The 14,828-nt window shown below is 39.7% G+C and overlaps 1 protein-coding gene across 4 annotated transcripts in view; it reads left to right on the forward strand.

Annotated features, from left to right (window-relative positions):
- Nucleotides 1–1,840: 1,840 nt before the first annotated feature.
- Nucleotides 1,841–14,828, forward strand: part of WASHC4 (WASH complex subunit 4) — a 39,203-nt gene continuing 26,215 nt past the window's right edge. For all 4 annotated transcript variants that reach the window (XM_066319971.1, XM_066319972.1, XM_066319973.1 and 1 more), the window contains exons 1-10: nt 1,841–1,951; nt 5,739–5,878; nt 6,960–7,013; nt 7,128–7,193; nt 7,363–7,408; nt 9,573–9,640; nt 12,339–12,421; nt 13,375–13,417; nt 13,901–14,004; nt 14,661–14,781. In XM_066319971.1, the coding sequence (XP_066176068.1) occupies nt 1,891–1,951; nt 5,739–5,878; nt 6,960–7,013; nt 7,128–7,193; nt 7,363–7,408; nt 9,573–9,640; nt 12,339–12,421; nt 13,375–13,417; nt 13,901–14,004; nt 14,661–14,781 (786 nt within the window). In that variant the 5' untranslated portion in view covers nt 1,841–1,890. The remainder of the gene's footprint in view (nt 1,952–5,738; nt 5,879–6,959; nt 7,014–7,127; nt 7,194–7,362; nt 7,409–9,572; nt 9,641–12,338; nt 12,422–13,374; nt 13,418–13,900; nt 14,005–14,660; nt 14,782–14,828) is intronic.

The raw sequence follows: 14,828 nt of genomic DNA on the forward strand, positions 1-14,828 counted from the left end.
AGTGCTTTTTCAAAGGAAGTTTGTAAAGAAAACTCCTCTATTTTTTGTTTCATTTTTGAATGAAACAAATGCAAATTCAAAGCATGCATTGGCTTTAAATAAATGTGTAGCAGCTATACCGAGTTTTATTAAAGCTGCACAGACAGAACAAAATCCTTAAAATCTAGCATAAATTGTGTTTTTATTTTGTGAGATACTCATCATCTCCTTAAGAGACGCTTGTGCTTGTTGCCAGCTGTCAATGTCCTGCACAATTAAATATCTAGTTCCATTAAAACCCAATGTGAACATCTTCAGTTTACCTAAGAGCCAATGAGTGGAGGAAATGTACTGACATATTTACATCATGGTTATTTGACAAATCAGAGTTCTCTCCAGTTAAAAAAAAACTCAACAGAAAACCAACTTATTTCAAACATTGTTTATTTCGTTTCGGACAAAGCTAAATTTGATCTCTTCTTTTCCAGGGTGGCCTCTTAGAATGCACTTTAAACAAGAAAAACTTACCAATAAACGTGGTCTTTCAAGCAACCACACCTTTCATCCCTAGAAACTTTAAAATGAATATATCCCAAAGGATGGCTTCCTTTTAATCATAAAGCAGCCAGATAGTAGGCGCTATTTCCAGAATTGCTGCATTATCAGGTTCGTTTTTACGGATGGTCATGCCCTCACTGATACATCTCTCATCCGGGTTGCTATTTTTGTTGCTCTTTCCCCACGGACATTGCTGATGCTCGTGGCTTTTTGAAAGCCCTTTCCTTTTCTGCTGATGCGACAGATCCTGCTGAGCTAATGAATTCGCTGCGGTCGCTGTTTAATAATGGCCCTGAACGGCTGCTTCTCTCCCTATCCCAAGCGATTATTACTCTGATTTTACAACCCGTAGGGCCCTGGGAAACAAAAACAAACCCCAAAACAAACAAACAAACAAAAAAAAAACCCACAAACAAAACAAAACAAAAAACAAAAACCCCAAAAACCAAAAACCAACCAACAAACAAACAAACCAACCAAAAAAAAACACCAAAAAAAAAAAAAAAAAAAAAAAAACGGGGGGGGGAGAAAGTGGATAGGTAAGTATCTCATGGCTCTTGTGACCACAAATGACGGGGATGATTTTTTTTTTTTTGCAGCCGTCCCTGAGCTCCAGAGCGTCCCAGAGCAGGGACAGTTCCTCACACAGGGAGGGAAGCAGGGAGGGAAGCAGGGAGGGAAGCAGGGAGGGAAGCAGTCAGAGAGAGAAGCAGGGAAGGAAGCAGGGAGGCAGGGAAGCAGGGAGAGAAGCAGGCAAGCAGGGAAGGAAGCAGGGAAGCAGGGAAGGAAGCAGGGAGGGAAGCAGGGAAGGAAGCAGGGAGGGAAGCAGGGAAGGAAGCAGGGAGGGAAGCAGGGAAGGAAGCAGGGAAGGAAGCCGGGAAGCAGGCAGGGAAGCAAGCAGGGAAGGAAGCAGGGAGAGAAGCAGGCAGAGAGGGAGGCAGAGAGGGAGGCAGAGAGGGAGGCAGAGAGGGAGGCAGGGAAAGAAGCAGGGAAGGAAGCAGGGAGAGAAGCAGGGAAGGAAGCCGGGAAGCAGGCAGGGAAGCAAGCAGTGAAGCAAGCAGGGAAGCAAGCAGGGAAGGAAGCAGTCAGAGAGAGAAGCAGGGAAGGAAGCAGGGAGAGAAGCAGGGAAGCAGGCAGAGAGGGAAGCAGAGAGGGAAGCAGGGAGGGAAGCAGGGAAGGAAGCCGGGAAGCAGGCAGGCAGTCAGGGAGGGCGGCGGCGCGGCGGCAGCTCTGTCCCGTCCCCTCCCGGGGCGCGGCTCGCCCTCCGCCTCCATTTCCCGGCGTGCAGCGCGGCGCGGGGCCGGAAGTGCCGCGCGCCTGAGTCAGGGCCGGCCGCCGCCGGGCTGCGCGGCGATGGCGCTGGACACCCTGTCCCCGGACTGGGAGTTCGACCGCCTCGACGACGGCTCGCAGAGTGAGCGCCCGAGGAGGGGGGACCGGGCTGGGCCGGCGGGGCGCGGCGGGAGCCCCTCGGAGCGGGCTGAGCAGAGCCTGCTCCCCGCGGAGCGCCCCGCCGCATCCATCCCGGCCGGGAGCGGGAGGGAGCGGGGGAAGCGGGGAGGGAGGGAGAAGGAAGGAGGCAGCGCAGGAGCTGAGCGGGCTCGCCGTGCCCCGCTGCCCCGTGCCCCCAGTGCCCTGAGGCCAGGCCTGCGGGACCGCTTCCCTCCCGCCGCCCTCCCCGGGGCTGTCCTGGGCTTGTCCTGGGGCGGGGGAGAGCCTTTTCCAGCCCTCCATCCCCTGGGAGGGCCGCGCTGCCCGTGCCGCGCTCTGTTTCCTTGCACGAACCGGGCTTTCCCGTGCGAACCGTGTTTCTTTCCTTCCCGGTCCTTTCTCCTGCCTCACAGATTTTTTTTGCGGTGGCTTCGTTGGTTATCCAGAGAAGTCACATCAAGATAATGTTGTGAGCAGTTAGTTGTGCTCGGCTTTCATTGGTAAAGGCTCTGTGTCGCCGGAGGTGGGCGGTCACTTGCAGTTTCGCCTTTAAAATGTAATTGACGAAGATCTTGCGATGCTGAAGTGTTTCACGGTGGGTTCGTGTGCCTGTCAAAATCCACGTTTTACTCAGCCCGTGGAGGTGACCTAGTTCCTAAGCAGGGAACTTCTGTGGTTGTCACACTGTAATACACACTGTCAATTGAACCGTGCCAAATTAATTATACCAGGGGTTGCTGTGAAAATGTGTCACTCATGGACCAACTGTTTCATATGTAATGCTGTCTGTACCATGTTCGTTTAGTCTGGATTTCAGTGGGAACTGAAGCTGTCCTGAGCAGAGCTTTCCGTCAGTTTTCTAGCTGTGGAAAGGAAAATGTAGCTTTTACTCAAAATGCCAGATCCCCGCTAGTTTGACCGGGACACGAAGTCCAACACCAAAAAATAATTTGCATGGCTTAATATATACCCTGTTGTCACCATCTCGAGGGTGAAGAACCAGGCTCATCTTCCATCCGGAACAGCACACAGTGTTCTAGAGGAAAGCCAAAGAAAAATCCTGTGACTTGAAAGGCATTTTTTGTTCTTATTGTCTACTTTCACTTTGTATCACTAACATTTTGCAATGACAACTTTCTCAACTGAGGACATAAGATACTAAGTAAGTCTAGTTTGTTACATCTCTGTCCTAGATATTTATGGCTGTGGCACTTGCAAATCCTGCTGCAATGAGTTCATTGAATATTGATATTGCTAATTGTATGGAAGAAGTTAAGAAAGATTAAGTTGAGGGGTCTGTGCTGCTGAGTTGATCTCTTGCAATGTTCCAACTATAATGCTTTAGTTTTATCACCTGAGGAGAAACTAAATCAAACTTTATTCTAAGCACATCATACCTTATGAAGTATGTGTGCTGCTCTGAAGAAAAGGATGATACCTGCTTTCTGTAATTTCATTTTCTTCCTCTGTATGAGTCAGTTTATTTAGGAAAAGTGTTCTGCATCTTAGAAAGCTTCCCTCATCTCCGAGTAATTTTTCATCTGTGCAACTCTGCCTATCTCTGGCCAGCTAAGAGCTTCCACTCTCCTCTCACTAAGAAAGTGAAAAGTTATTTCTGTCTCTTATTTTATAGATGATCAGTACAAAGTAGCAAATTGATGGCTATCAATAATTAAGTATTTAGTGGGCTGTAGTGTTGCTCAAATCCATTATTTGTCTGCTGGAAAGGTGACAGTCTGTGGATCTCTAGCAGAGTGCTGTTGTGAGGTTTTGTTTGAGAAATGCTCAATGTGTTTGTTTCACTGATTTGAGCAGCACTGCCAGTTTCCTACTCTTGTACAAATTTGAAGTTTTTTTCCTGTTCTTCTATAAAGCCCCAGTGACTCAGGTTTTTTTCTGCTTGGTTTGTCTTTTGTGTGAAGGGAGGAGATGTGATTGGGGAAGTAGCAGAGTATGCCTCTCTAATGTCTCCCCTACTCCAGATTTTCCAGCAGTAAAGCACTAAAGCTGACATGGTAGTTGGTTAAAATCCACTCAGCAGGGCTGTGCATCCATCAGTGTTTTACTGGTTTGCTGCAGCAGAGCTTACAGAAGATGCACTGGGAAAAAACCTGAAGGATGAGATGGAATTTATGGAATAGTATGATGATACAATTTAAGGGCTACACATCAGTGCCTGGGGTGCTGCTGATGGAGAGTGTTTTGTTCACTTGCTTCTTCGTCTATGTGAAATTCAGTCTCCTGATCTTGACAATGCCAGTGCACTGTCTATGCTGCTAGAACTCTGCCGTTAATGTGAGAGAGTGTGCTGTGCTCCTTAGTGAGGCTTTGCAACCTGTCTGCCTTTATGGCTGGCATTGCTGCTGCTCTCAAAGCACTACATTAAAATTAATTCAGGTCTTCACTGCAGTCATTTCTCCTTCACAGTCTCAACCTCCCCGTGCATAGTCCTTTACATCTTTTCCTTATCCATTTGGCTTTATTCATTCCTCCCTTTCTGCCTGGTGCAGTTTCTGAGTCAGGTATCTTCTTTCTGCAAAAAATGTTTCAATAGTAATGGGTTCAGCAGTGCTCTCCCACTGAAGTAGCCATCAGCTACCATTTGGCTCAGTTGCACAGAGGTTAAATGTGCAGAATAAAAGAATATATTATTTTTAACTTTCTAGGCCAGTCTACTTGCTGAAATGTGAAAAGGGCACGCATAAAGCTACGTGACAGCTGAATTCTTGTGTAAGAAAAGTTCAGTTGTTCAGCTGACCTTCATTCTCTAACTTTTTTTAGATAATCCTATTTTCAACAAATGGCAGAAGATCACAAGCTGTTAGATTTGTTATCTGATAATGGGGATACTTTAGTCTTCACAGGAAAAAGATTGTACTTCCTGAGTGTAGAAGCCTCAAAGTGTAATCATTTACCCTGTGGTTCAGATTGTGCAGCTAAGTCAGCAATTGTGTATATTTTGGGGAGGAGTGGGGAGTATCTTAATATAGAAAATAAAAAAGAACAAGATAGAGAGCATGAAACTTTTTTTTTTGGCCCTAATTGCCTTTAAATTTACTTTTCTAATTAAGACCACTGTTGTTGGTGTTTGACCAGTTGAGTGTTAGCCTTTGAAGCTGTTTGTCCCTTTGAACCTGCTTGCCCCTGACACTAACAGGACAACTGTGGGTTTCGATGCCCATCAGAAGAAAAATTCTGCCTGAGAAGGGTGAATTTGAAAGTGGGAGGGAATGACTAAAAGCCATAAGCTTTCTATGGAATACTCAAATAAATCACTGAGAGGTACCAGGGAGGAGTGGAAAGAGGATTGCTGGAAATTCAACTGCTACTCAGGCTGAAATGATTAGACCCATTGCCTCAAGAGTCTTAAATTAATGCATATGTACTGGTTCAGCTGATGGGCAGGGTCACCTGCTGTGTTACAATTTCTACAGTAATTTCTTTGCTCAACACCTCATGTGATTATTAAGGTCTGAATTTAACAACACATATACTTAAAAAAATAATTTTCTGCATACTGCTTAAATGTTTAATACTCTTCAACTAGTGTTTGAATTCCTTTTAAACCAATACTAAGTTATAAGATTATTTTAAACAAATAAGAACTTTGTATTAAATCTGCATTTTATTAAGGAAAAATGCCACAGCAAAATGAGGAATACGGGAGTAAAGCTAAATAGCAACAGGTTAAATGTTTTTTTAATAACATTTTTTGATATTGCGGTTTATTGAATTGTCTGTGAAACTGTACAAATGTTATCAATTCTCAGAAATCCACGCTGAAGTGCAGTTGAAGAATTATGGAAAATTTCTTGAGGAATATACATCGCAGCTGAAGAGAATTGAAGATGCTTTGGATGACTCTGTTGGAGATGTGTGGGACTTCAGTCTTGATCCCATTGCTTTAAAGGTCTTCATATATTTAATATCCATTGCAACTGTTACTTTCCTAGTTTGTCCTTTCCTTCAAAACCTCAGAAGTAAAAGATTGATGCATTTGTGCTCTTAAAATTTTGACTTTTGTGTTTGAGAAACCTATTCAATACTATTTTAATTATCAAGTAATTAATAACTTGGTGCATATAATACGAGAAGTTTTCATATTATTATTTTCTAGTCTTATGGATGCTAGCAGAAGTTAAATGAATCTCTAATTCTTCATGTGTTGGGAAGGCTGATTTCAGCAGACTTCTTCCCTGTGCCTGTTAGTGTTTTTATCTGGGAACTGTGATTCCAGAAGAGCTCACCAATAGTTGTAAAACTGCAGATTGAGCTGTGTGTGTATTTATAGGTTGTGTTTTGACCTAATGGCCTTGGTACAGTATTGGCTGTTTTCTTGGTCACAGGTTCCCTGTCCTTTGTGGAGCATTAGTTTTTCCCCTTCGCTGAATTTGCAGAGATAATTTAAAAGTGCTTTTGTTGCCATATGAAACTTGTCTGTGCTGAAGATGCACTCTCAAGCAATCATCTGTCTGAATAATTTGAATAAATTATGTGTAGGGCCACCACAGTACTGCATGTTTGTGGACTAGTCAAAATCAGGCTGACTTGAGTACAAATCGTCAGTGCCTGCATACAGATGTATTTTCTGCTTCTTGTTTCCAGCACTTGGGTTATTAATTAATGTTTCAGTTTTCCTGAGCTCTTTTTCTCCTACATGTGCCATAATGAGCATGCTTTTGCTTTTCTAGTTTTGTAACTAAATTGTTGTAAATGGTGTGTAATACACCTAGTAATTTGCCTGTCTGCCTGAAGTGAAAGGAAAGGTGTTTCCAAGTGAAGGTGAACAGTGAAGGATTCCTGCAGTGCAGGTTGCTAGTAATGTGCAATTGTGGCTCTCTTATTACTGACCTTATTTGAGATTAAGCTGGGGGGAATACTTGCCTAGTTGGATAAATGTATTTTTGACCAATGTTTTCTAAAGTTGCTGATTCATTGTTTCTGTTTGGTTGTTTTTTTGGTATTTGGTTTGCTTTTTATTTTCATTTTAGCTTTTGCCATATGAACAGTCCTCCTTACTAGAGCTCATAAAGACAGAAAACAAGGTAAGCCACTTTATGCTTCAAGGGAAAAAAAAAAAGTTATTCAACCTCAACCCAAGCCCTCTAAATGTGAACTTGTTTGTAATCTGTGTGATTTTTTCCTTACTTTGAGTCTAGGTTCTAAACAAAGTTATAACTGTGTATGCTGCTCTTTGCTGTGAAATCAAGAAGTTAAAATATGAGGTAAATTCAGCTGACTTTTATTACTGTATATTAAAAGGTTTGCAGTTTGGCAAGCTGATATATAGATTTAATTTTATCAGTAAAGAAACAAGATATGTCTAAATAATTTTTGTCGTTTGATTACATATGTCCTATTTATTAAAAAACAAATTTCTGCTTTTGTTGTTAGGCAGAAACTAAATTTTATAATGGCCTCTTGTTTTATGGAGAAGGAGGTAAGTAGCTCCCTTTACTGTAAAAGTACGTAGTTTTGTGTTACTGTTTCAGGTTATATTAAATGCTACAATAACAATAATTTTATTATATGGTTACATGCTTTCTCTGTGATGCACACCAAATAGAGAACTTTGAGGGTATAGGGATATATATTAGTATATATATATATATATATAATATATATATAATATTATACTATTATGTTATACTATATATATTAGTATAATTATACTATTATATTATATATAATAACAATATTATATATTATTATTTCACAAGGTATGGCATTAAAACCACATTTTTCACATGTGAACACATCCTAAACCAACTTACTTCGTTTTGGGACTGTATGTGACGTTGGTTGTAGTAAAACAATAAATCTGTGATTTAACTGAAGTAAAACCATGAAACCATTAATAACTTGGAGTTCAATTGGTAACTCCTGAATGACTGGCCTCAAGCTTCCACCTTAAGGGATACTAATGTAAGAATTAGCACAGATCTTGATCATAAGGGTTGAATATATCAAAGAGTTGCTTCAGAGACCTGTCATTCCACTTTGTGTCTGTTTCAGTAATTTGAAAGAGAGGCAAATCCTTTTCATGGTAGTATTTTAAAAGGGCATTCTTAAAGCTTTTCAAGAGATGAGAGCTGATGGAAATATCAGGGAATGTGAAGTCTTTGAGCTTGGGACTGTTTATCATTCTTTTAACTGTTGTGATTAAGGAGCATGGAAAAGTGGAGGATTTGTTAGCTTATTATGTGGGAGGTTTTTTGGTGTGTTTTTGTTTTTTTTTTTTTCCTTTTTTTCTTAGCAGACTTGCGTGTCTTATCAGATATGGTTTTAAATATTTTAAAGTCATATGCTGCCATAATGATACTGGGAGATCCCTCAGAATTCTCCATGTCTCTAGCATGAAAAAGTCAGACTGTAGCAGATTAATATATTACAGCGGCAGTTTTTTCCTGATGGTTATTGTGTGGGCAATGCTTGGAAATGGCAGGAACTGAGAGGTCAGCCTTCTGAGGGTTAGGTAGGAATGCAGAAATTATGTTCTCTATTTCCATAGCCCTACTTGTAGCTTTTTTTTTTTTTTTTTTTTTTTAATAACAGCAAGCTTGCTTACAATAAACAACTGGCAAAGTTACTGGCTCAAGGATGGTTGAAATTTAAACAAATACCATGCTGGCTTTTTCCATCGATGTAAAGAATTTTTTTTTTCCCCATCTTGTCTCTGCAGTAGCTAGGATTAGTCTAGGAACCTCAGGTAGTTGGATAGGGGTTTTTTTGGGACATACATTAAGGAGATTAAAGGTCACATAAAATGTGTGAAGGAGAAGCAATGCAATGTTTAGTATCCTGTCCCAGAGCTCCATGTTAGAGAAATATGGAGACTCCTTTAATCTCTGACAGCTGAAAAAGAATATTTTTATTTTATTTGTATTTACATCTTTTTTCTAGCCAGAAGACCTGCGTTTCTTAGGCAGGTAAAAGTGTAATTTTAAGTGAGCTGCTTTTTTGTTGCAAATGACCCAGAAGACAAATCTCAAGTCTGTAGGATCTATCTATTGTCAGATTGGAAAGAGATTATTTTGTCAGGTGGTGTTCAGACTGCTCCAGATGACTGAAAGAGCTTGGCATGGCTGATGTAATTATTGTATTTCTGTGTTCTGTGTCATACAGATAATGCTGTGAAGCTAGGGTGGTAAGCCTGTTCTTTTGTGCAGAAGGATATGTAGAAAAAAGAAAATTAATTCCTTCTGGTTAATCATGTAATATATTCTTTCAGTAAAAAAAAAAAATCTGGATGTTTCTTGCACAAGATAAATCCTTAGTATTTTCATGCAAATTTCTTAAAAACAGAAGCATATGAAGTTACATAATACATATGCCCTTAAAGAATTACAGGGTTTATTCCTTTTCTTTCAAATGAAGGAGACTTTTCCCAGCTTTGTATCTAATTTGTAAACCATGTAATTTTTAATGAAAAAGAAACTCCAAAAACAAGTCTGCCTTAGGATGTTTTGAGGCTCCATCAATTCCTTTATAATACTTCCCTCTACTAGTATGACAAATAAATGTCTTGGAGGGCAGGCTTCGGTGTTAGTTTAACAAGTAGAACACAGCCTTTAGAAAGTGTTGACAAATGTTTCTCTTTTAAGCCACAGATTCCAGCATGGTGGAGGGAGATTGCCAAATACAGATGGGAAGATTTGTTTCTTTCTTGCAGGTAGAGTATGTTTTGATGGTTTGACAGCAGTTATAGTCTTAATTTTACTTGCAGAGTGGATTTAACAGTCTGCCATATCCTGTTTGCATTTTGCTGAAAGGCATAGCAGTCATTTGATGTGTTACTATGTTTTGCCTGCAGACCTGTCACAACCAGCTGACATATCACACATTGTTTGGGAGATTTTTTTATGCTTTTCTCTGGAAGTCTAATGAGAGAAGGAATTAGAATTTACTTTAAGAGATTTCAGTAGGAAAATACAAATTGAGGTTGCTTTAATCTGTAGTTAAAGATTGCTGTTTTTATGAGTTTGGTTAGCAAGTTTTAGTGTTCACTGAACATTGGGAATGGGTTAATTGTTTTATATGTTTGGGGGTTTTTTAAGTGGTAGAAGAGAGCAAAATCAAAGTTACGTACCTGAAAAAAATTGCTCGTGTCTCCTCCAAATATTTTTGGAAGAACACTTATTTCTTACACAGTTTGGTTGTTCAGGATCCTTTGCATGAAAACAGGATCTGGTTTTTTTCTGAGGGTTTCCTGTGCTCTTGGGTTTCAGTCTGTTGTGGCTTTTTTTGTCCTTACTATAGCTTAAGTGACTGTCCCATCCCTAAAAGTATTTCTGTTTTCATGGTTGTAATGAAATACCTGTGTCAAAGTAGAGAATACAGAGGAAGCTTCCAGAATGTTTGAACAAATTCTGGTTTAACAAGAGTTCAAATTCCTGTTCTTGCTGTATAGCAGCATGGCAGTAATAATTTCCTATGCCATTACAAGTCACATGCTGCAGGAAGTAATTTCTCAACTACTTTTACCACGCTAAAGTGCAGTGAATTGTTAGGATCTCTTGGATTTTCTTCCTCATTTTTTCAAGCTTTTTGTCTTATCAGCTCTGCAGGTTTCATTCTTCATTCTCTATTTCTTTCCTAGCAAATGTTTGAGACCTTTTAGTGATTCTCTGATGGGGCTACTGTACATTGGTGTATTTCCAGAGCTAGGATGCTCTGTCCAGGTGGAAGCTGAGAGCAGGGTCCCTGACTGTTGGGATATCTGTGCATTGCAAATCAACTCTGTAGAACAGATTTAGGTTTTTATGTGGTTTATGCTGACTTGTATATCTTTATAGTAAACACTACACAAAAATACAGCTGTATTCCTTGTGAGCCCACTTTTTATGTGTGCTATGATGGATTAGGGATTGTTGAAAACCTTTGGAAGAAGGGAAATACAGGATGTTACCCCAAAGCGGGGGGCTTACTATGGGCTAAAAGATGAGTGTTGTTTAGGATAAAGCTACGAGGAAAACATTTTGCTTATGAAGTTTGTTCTTTTTCAGCAGTTATATTCTCTGAAATCCATTTAGTGTTCTGTAACCCTAGACTAGGAAATGCTGTTCTGCTCAGTGTTACCAGCATATCCCCGGGCGTGGTGTGAAAATAAGAGGTTGACAAAGAACTGAAGAGTTGCTTTCACAGGGTTAATGTCCATGCATTGGTTTATTGGCTCTTCTGGGCTTTCTGGATTAGCTCGATGCAGTAGTCTCAAATTTGCTAGGTCAAAAAGTTTTTAAAAAACATCATCAAACTCATGCTCTGAAATATGAGTGTAAAATTACAGTCTTGTTTGTATTATGTAGCTGTTAAAAATGCCTGTGCAGTTGAATTGGACTACTTTCCAGAAATTTTAAAATGGCAACTGGTGCTGCCTGCCCAGGAAACATGATCTCAGCTGTCCATTAATCCATTCCTCTGGAATCTCTTGGCTTATTTCATCCACATTTGTTAGAGCAGTACAAGTATAAGAAGTAATGTTTTGTGAAAACTGGTGACTAATAGAAGGCAGAAGCCCAAATAAGATCTATTTTTGATGGAGGGGAAGACAGAATTCAGCTGTTAGCCAGTCTCCTGGCAGGCTGACTGTTCAGCCAGTGTGGGCTGTCTGCTATAAAGCCGTCTGTGTGCAGACTGGCTAGACTTCTCACACAATGACATTTCCCTGATGGGATTTGTAAGGTGAATTAATGAGCAGATATTACTGCAGTCACGAGAAACTCAGATTAATTTACCCTGTTGTTCGAGGAATGCTGTGTTAAAATCCATTGTAGAAATCAAGATACTTCTTTACATGCTCAGAGTTGACATGTTCTTTCTTACTCATTTTGTGTTACAAAACCAAGCCTAAGTTCTGCCTTTGTCAGGCAAACCTTTCAAAGACATGGGACTTTTCTTTGTTTTAAAGCAGTATTCTGTGGTTTATCACTCGTACAGTAGATACAGGCTTCTGTGGTAATTTCTAATTTGAATTTGGCTACTAGCAGCATCCAGAGTGTGACTCGTAAATCTAGTGGGGAAAAAGCACAGTCTCAGCCACCAGGGATATTGTCCATGAAAGTACTTGGGCTTTGTTGTGAGGTCACTTCTTGCTGTCTTAGATAAATTGAACCAATAGTATAAATGGTTGGAGTTTTACTGGAAGCTTGTGTTTGGTAGTTTCTTCTCTTAGTCGCAGATCCTTTTTCAGATCTGTTAGTAGGATGTTTTCCATTGTGCTGCACATCTGTCCACTGACTTGGGTCAGGGATGTAGTTGGAGCTTTGGCTGCATATTTTGTAGTTTATGTTCAGTATTTTGGGTGCAGTGACAACTTGTGTATGAGTAGGATCTATATACATTTATATGCATTTTATTTTCTTGTATTTCAGGAGCTGTCTTGCTTTGTTACCCGATGTTATGAAGTGGTGGTGAATGTAGTGCACCAGCTGGCTGTTCTGTATACCAGCAACAAGTAATTATTACCTAAAATGCTGTGTTGTTTTTATGTAGAGTTAAATGTATAAAATATGAATGTTCTGTTTAAGGCATGGTCATTTTTGGAATATTGTTGCCTAGAGGTAGAGTGTTTTGGTGTGCAAGTTTGGGCTTAGTAAAGAATTCTGGAAGTGGTTTTGTTTTCTTTTCAGAAAAAATAGTGCTTGTATATAATAAATGCAAGGATGTTATTATTTATCATTTTTAGTCTTTATGTTTGAGAAATCCTTGCTCTGTTTGAGAGGTTCCTCCTCCTGTTTCTTGAAACATAGCTTAAAAATCACATCACTCCTACAGTCTATTTTAAAATTGAAAATTTTGATGTATATTCTTCACGGAACAGCCATGATTTTAACACCTGAAGTTTAGCTTAGCAAGGGCTGTTTGGTTTAGCTCCTTGGAATACTGTGAGGAAGGTTTTGTTCTGAATAGGATTGTTGGAGTTAGCTTTGAATACCTCTGCAGGACTCTAAATTGCCTCCCTGTCCCCCAACAGGTAGCATCATTCTTCTCAGTTTTATTTGTTGCTTTTATTTTTGGCTTATACCACAGCACAAGGCAGACTTCTGGGTGTGTAGCTTGGACATTAAATAATGAAATACAAAGTGATTTTATTCTCTAGGTGTGTCAAGGCTATTTGCATAACTGAATTGGAGTTGTTGCTGCATGTGTGAACTGAATGCACTTGATGGTTTCAAGCAGTCGCATGCTGTTTCTTTAAAAATACAGTATAAAATTTGATCAGAGCATACAGATTTCACATAGCATATACTTCTCATCAGGTGTTGATGTTCTTTTGTTTCCTGAAGTTTCTATGTTAATGAAGAAAAATGTACCCCAGGAGACAGAAAACACACCATGATAGAGAACTGATAAATATTATCTGTTCTAAGGATCAAAAAGGCATTAAAATATTGATTTTATTTGCAGGAATACACCTAAAATTATAGAGACATCTGGAGTTCATTTTCAGGTGGGAGTGATTTGGAACTCTTTTGCTTATATTACTATGTATAGGTCTTGATGATTAATCAAGAGAAAAACAGTATAAAAGTGACTTTTGAGTACAGCTTTCAATTTAAAGGTTTTATTTTATCAATCAGCTTTTTCTGGCCTTTATATGAGAAGGCCTGGTGTCTTTGCATGGGAAGGCCTATGTCTGTCATAGTCTAAGTTTCTTAGCCACAAAGTGTTTGCATGATCCCCTATTGCAATATGTGCCTGTGCATATGGACAGTTTTAAAAATTGTGTCTTCAGTGTCAAGATAGATCAGGGAATTTAGTTTGTGTGCAGACACCCCTTTAATACTTCTGTGTCCTGTTTAACTCTCCAGCTGATATCTTGTTAGCTGAAAACATGTTGAAAGGAACTGAAATTTTATGTGCCACATATGATTGCAGTAAACTTTCTAATAACTACAGTCCTTTTCTTTCTTCTTGTTTCCTTCACAAACAGGCAATGTATGAGCATCTAGGAGAGTTGCTCACAATCTTGATCACTCTGGATGAAATAATTGACAATCATGCCACGCTGAAAGATCACTGGACCATGTACAAGAGGTGTGTCTCTGATGTGACAAATTCTCCTACAACCTAAAAGATAAAAGCATATGCATTTGTCTGTGTTCCAAGAAAGTCAGTGTGGGAACATGGATTTTGGTAATCTGTCCAGAAATTTCAGTGAAGAGCAGGGCTAAGCTCTCACAGTGCCCTTCTGAGGGCACCACTAAATATTTTGTGTGTTTGAGTATGAATGTTGCATTTTCAGTGCAGGGAAAGCATCTTGGCAAACAGTGTAAAAGTTGGTGGGATTTAAAGAATATTCAGTAAAAAAATTTAGTTGTGTGAAGAAATGAGCTAAGACTATCCCTGTCCCTACTGATAATGAGAATTGGCATACAGCTTTAAGAAGGGATGGTACCTTAAGTAAAAGGTGAAGAGTCAACAATTATAAAGATAGCTGAATGAGTGGGATATTAATTCTGTCCTTGAAAACCCAAATAAATGGAAGTTATTCAGTGTAAATTGTTTATACAGACCTAGTGTATTTTTGTAGAGGGTTGTTTGGTTTTTTGTTTGTTTTAAATTTTGGGGTTGCTGCCAAGGGCAGGAGGGGGAAATCAAAATCTCTTTATCAAAACAGTGCAGGATATGATAGAACTGTGACTATGTTTTAAGTGTGCTCTGTGTGTGTGGTCCACACCTACCCCTTACAGGCTGCTAAAATCTGTCCATCACAACCCTTCTAAGTTTGGGATTCAAGAAGATAAACTAAAGCCATTTGAAAAACTGCTGTTAAAACTGGAATGCCAGTTACTCGATGGAATGATATTTCAGGTAATGGACTTAATATTTTCCCTGTATGATGGGTGAAGCATTACATG

Source organism: Sylvia atricapilla, chromosome 5 (genome assembly GCF_009819655.1).
Source record: "Sylvia atricapilla isolate bSylAtr1 chromosome 5, bSylAtr1.pri, whole genome shotgun sequence".
Lineage (NCBI taxonomy): Eukaryota > Metazoa > Chordata > Aves > Passeriformes > Sylviidae > Sylvia > Sylvia atricapilla.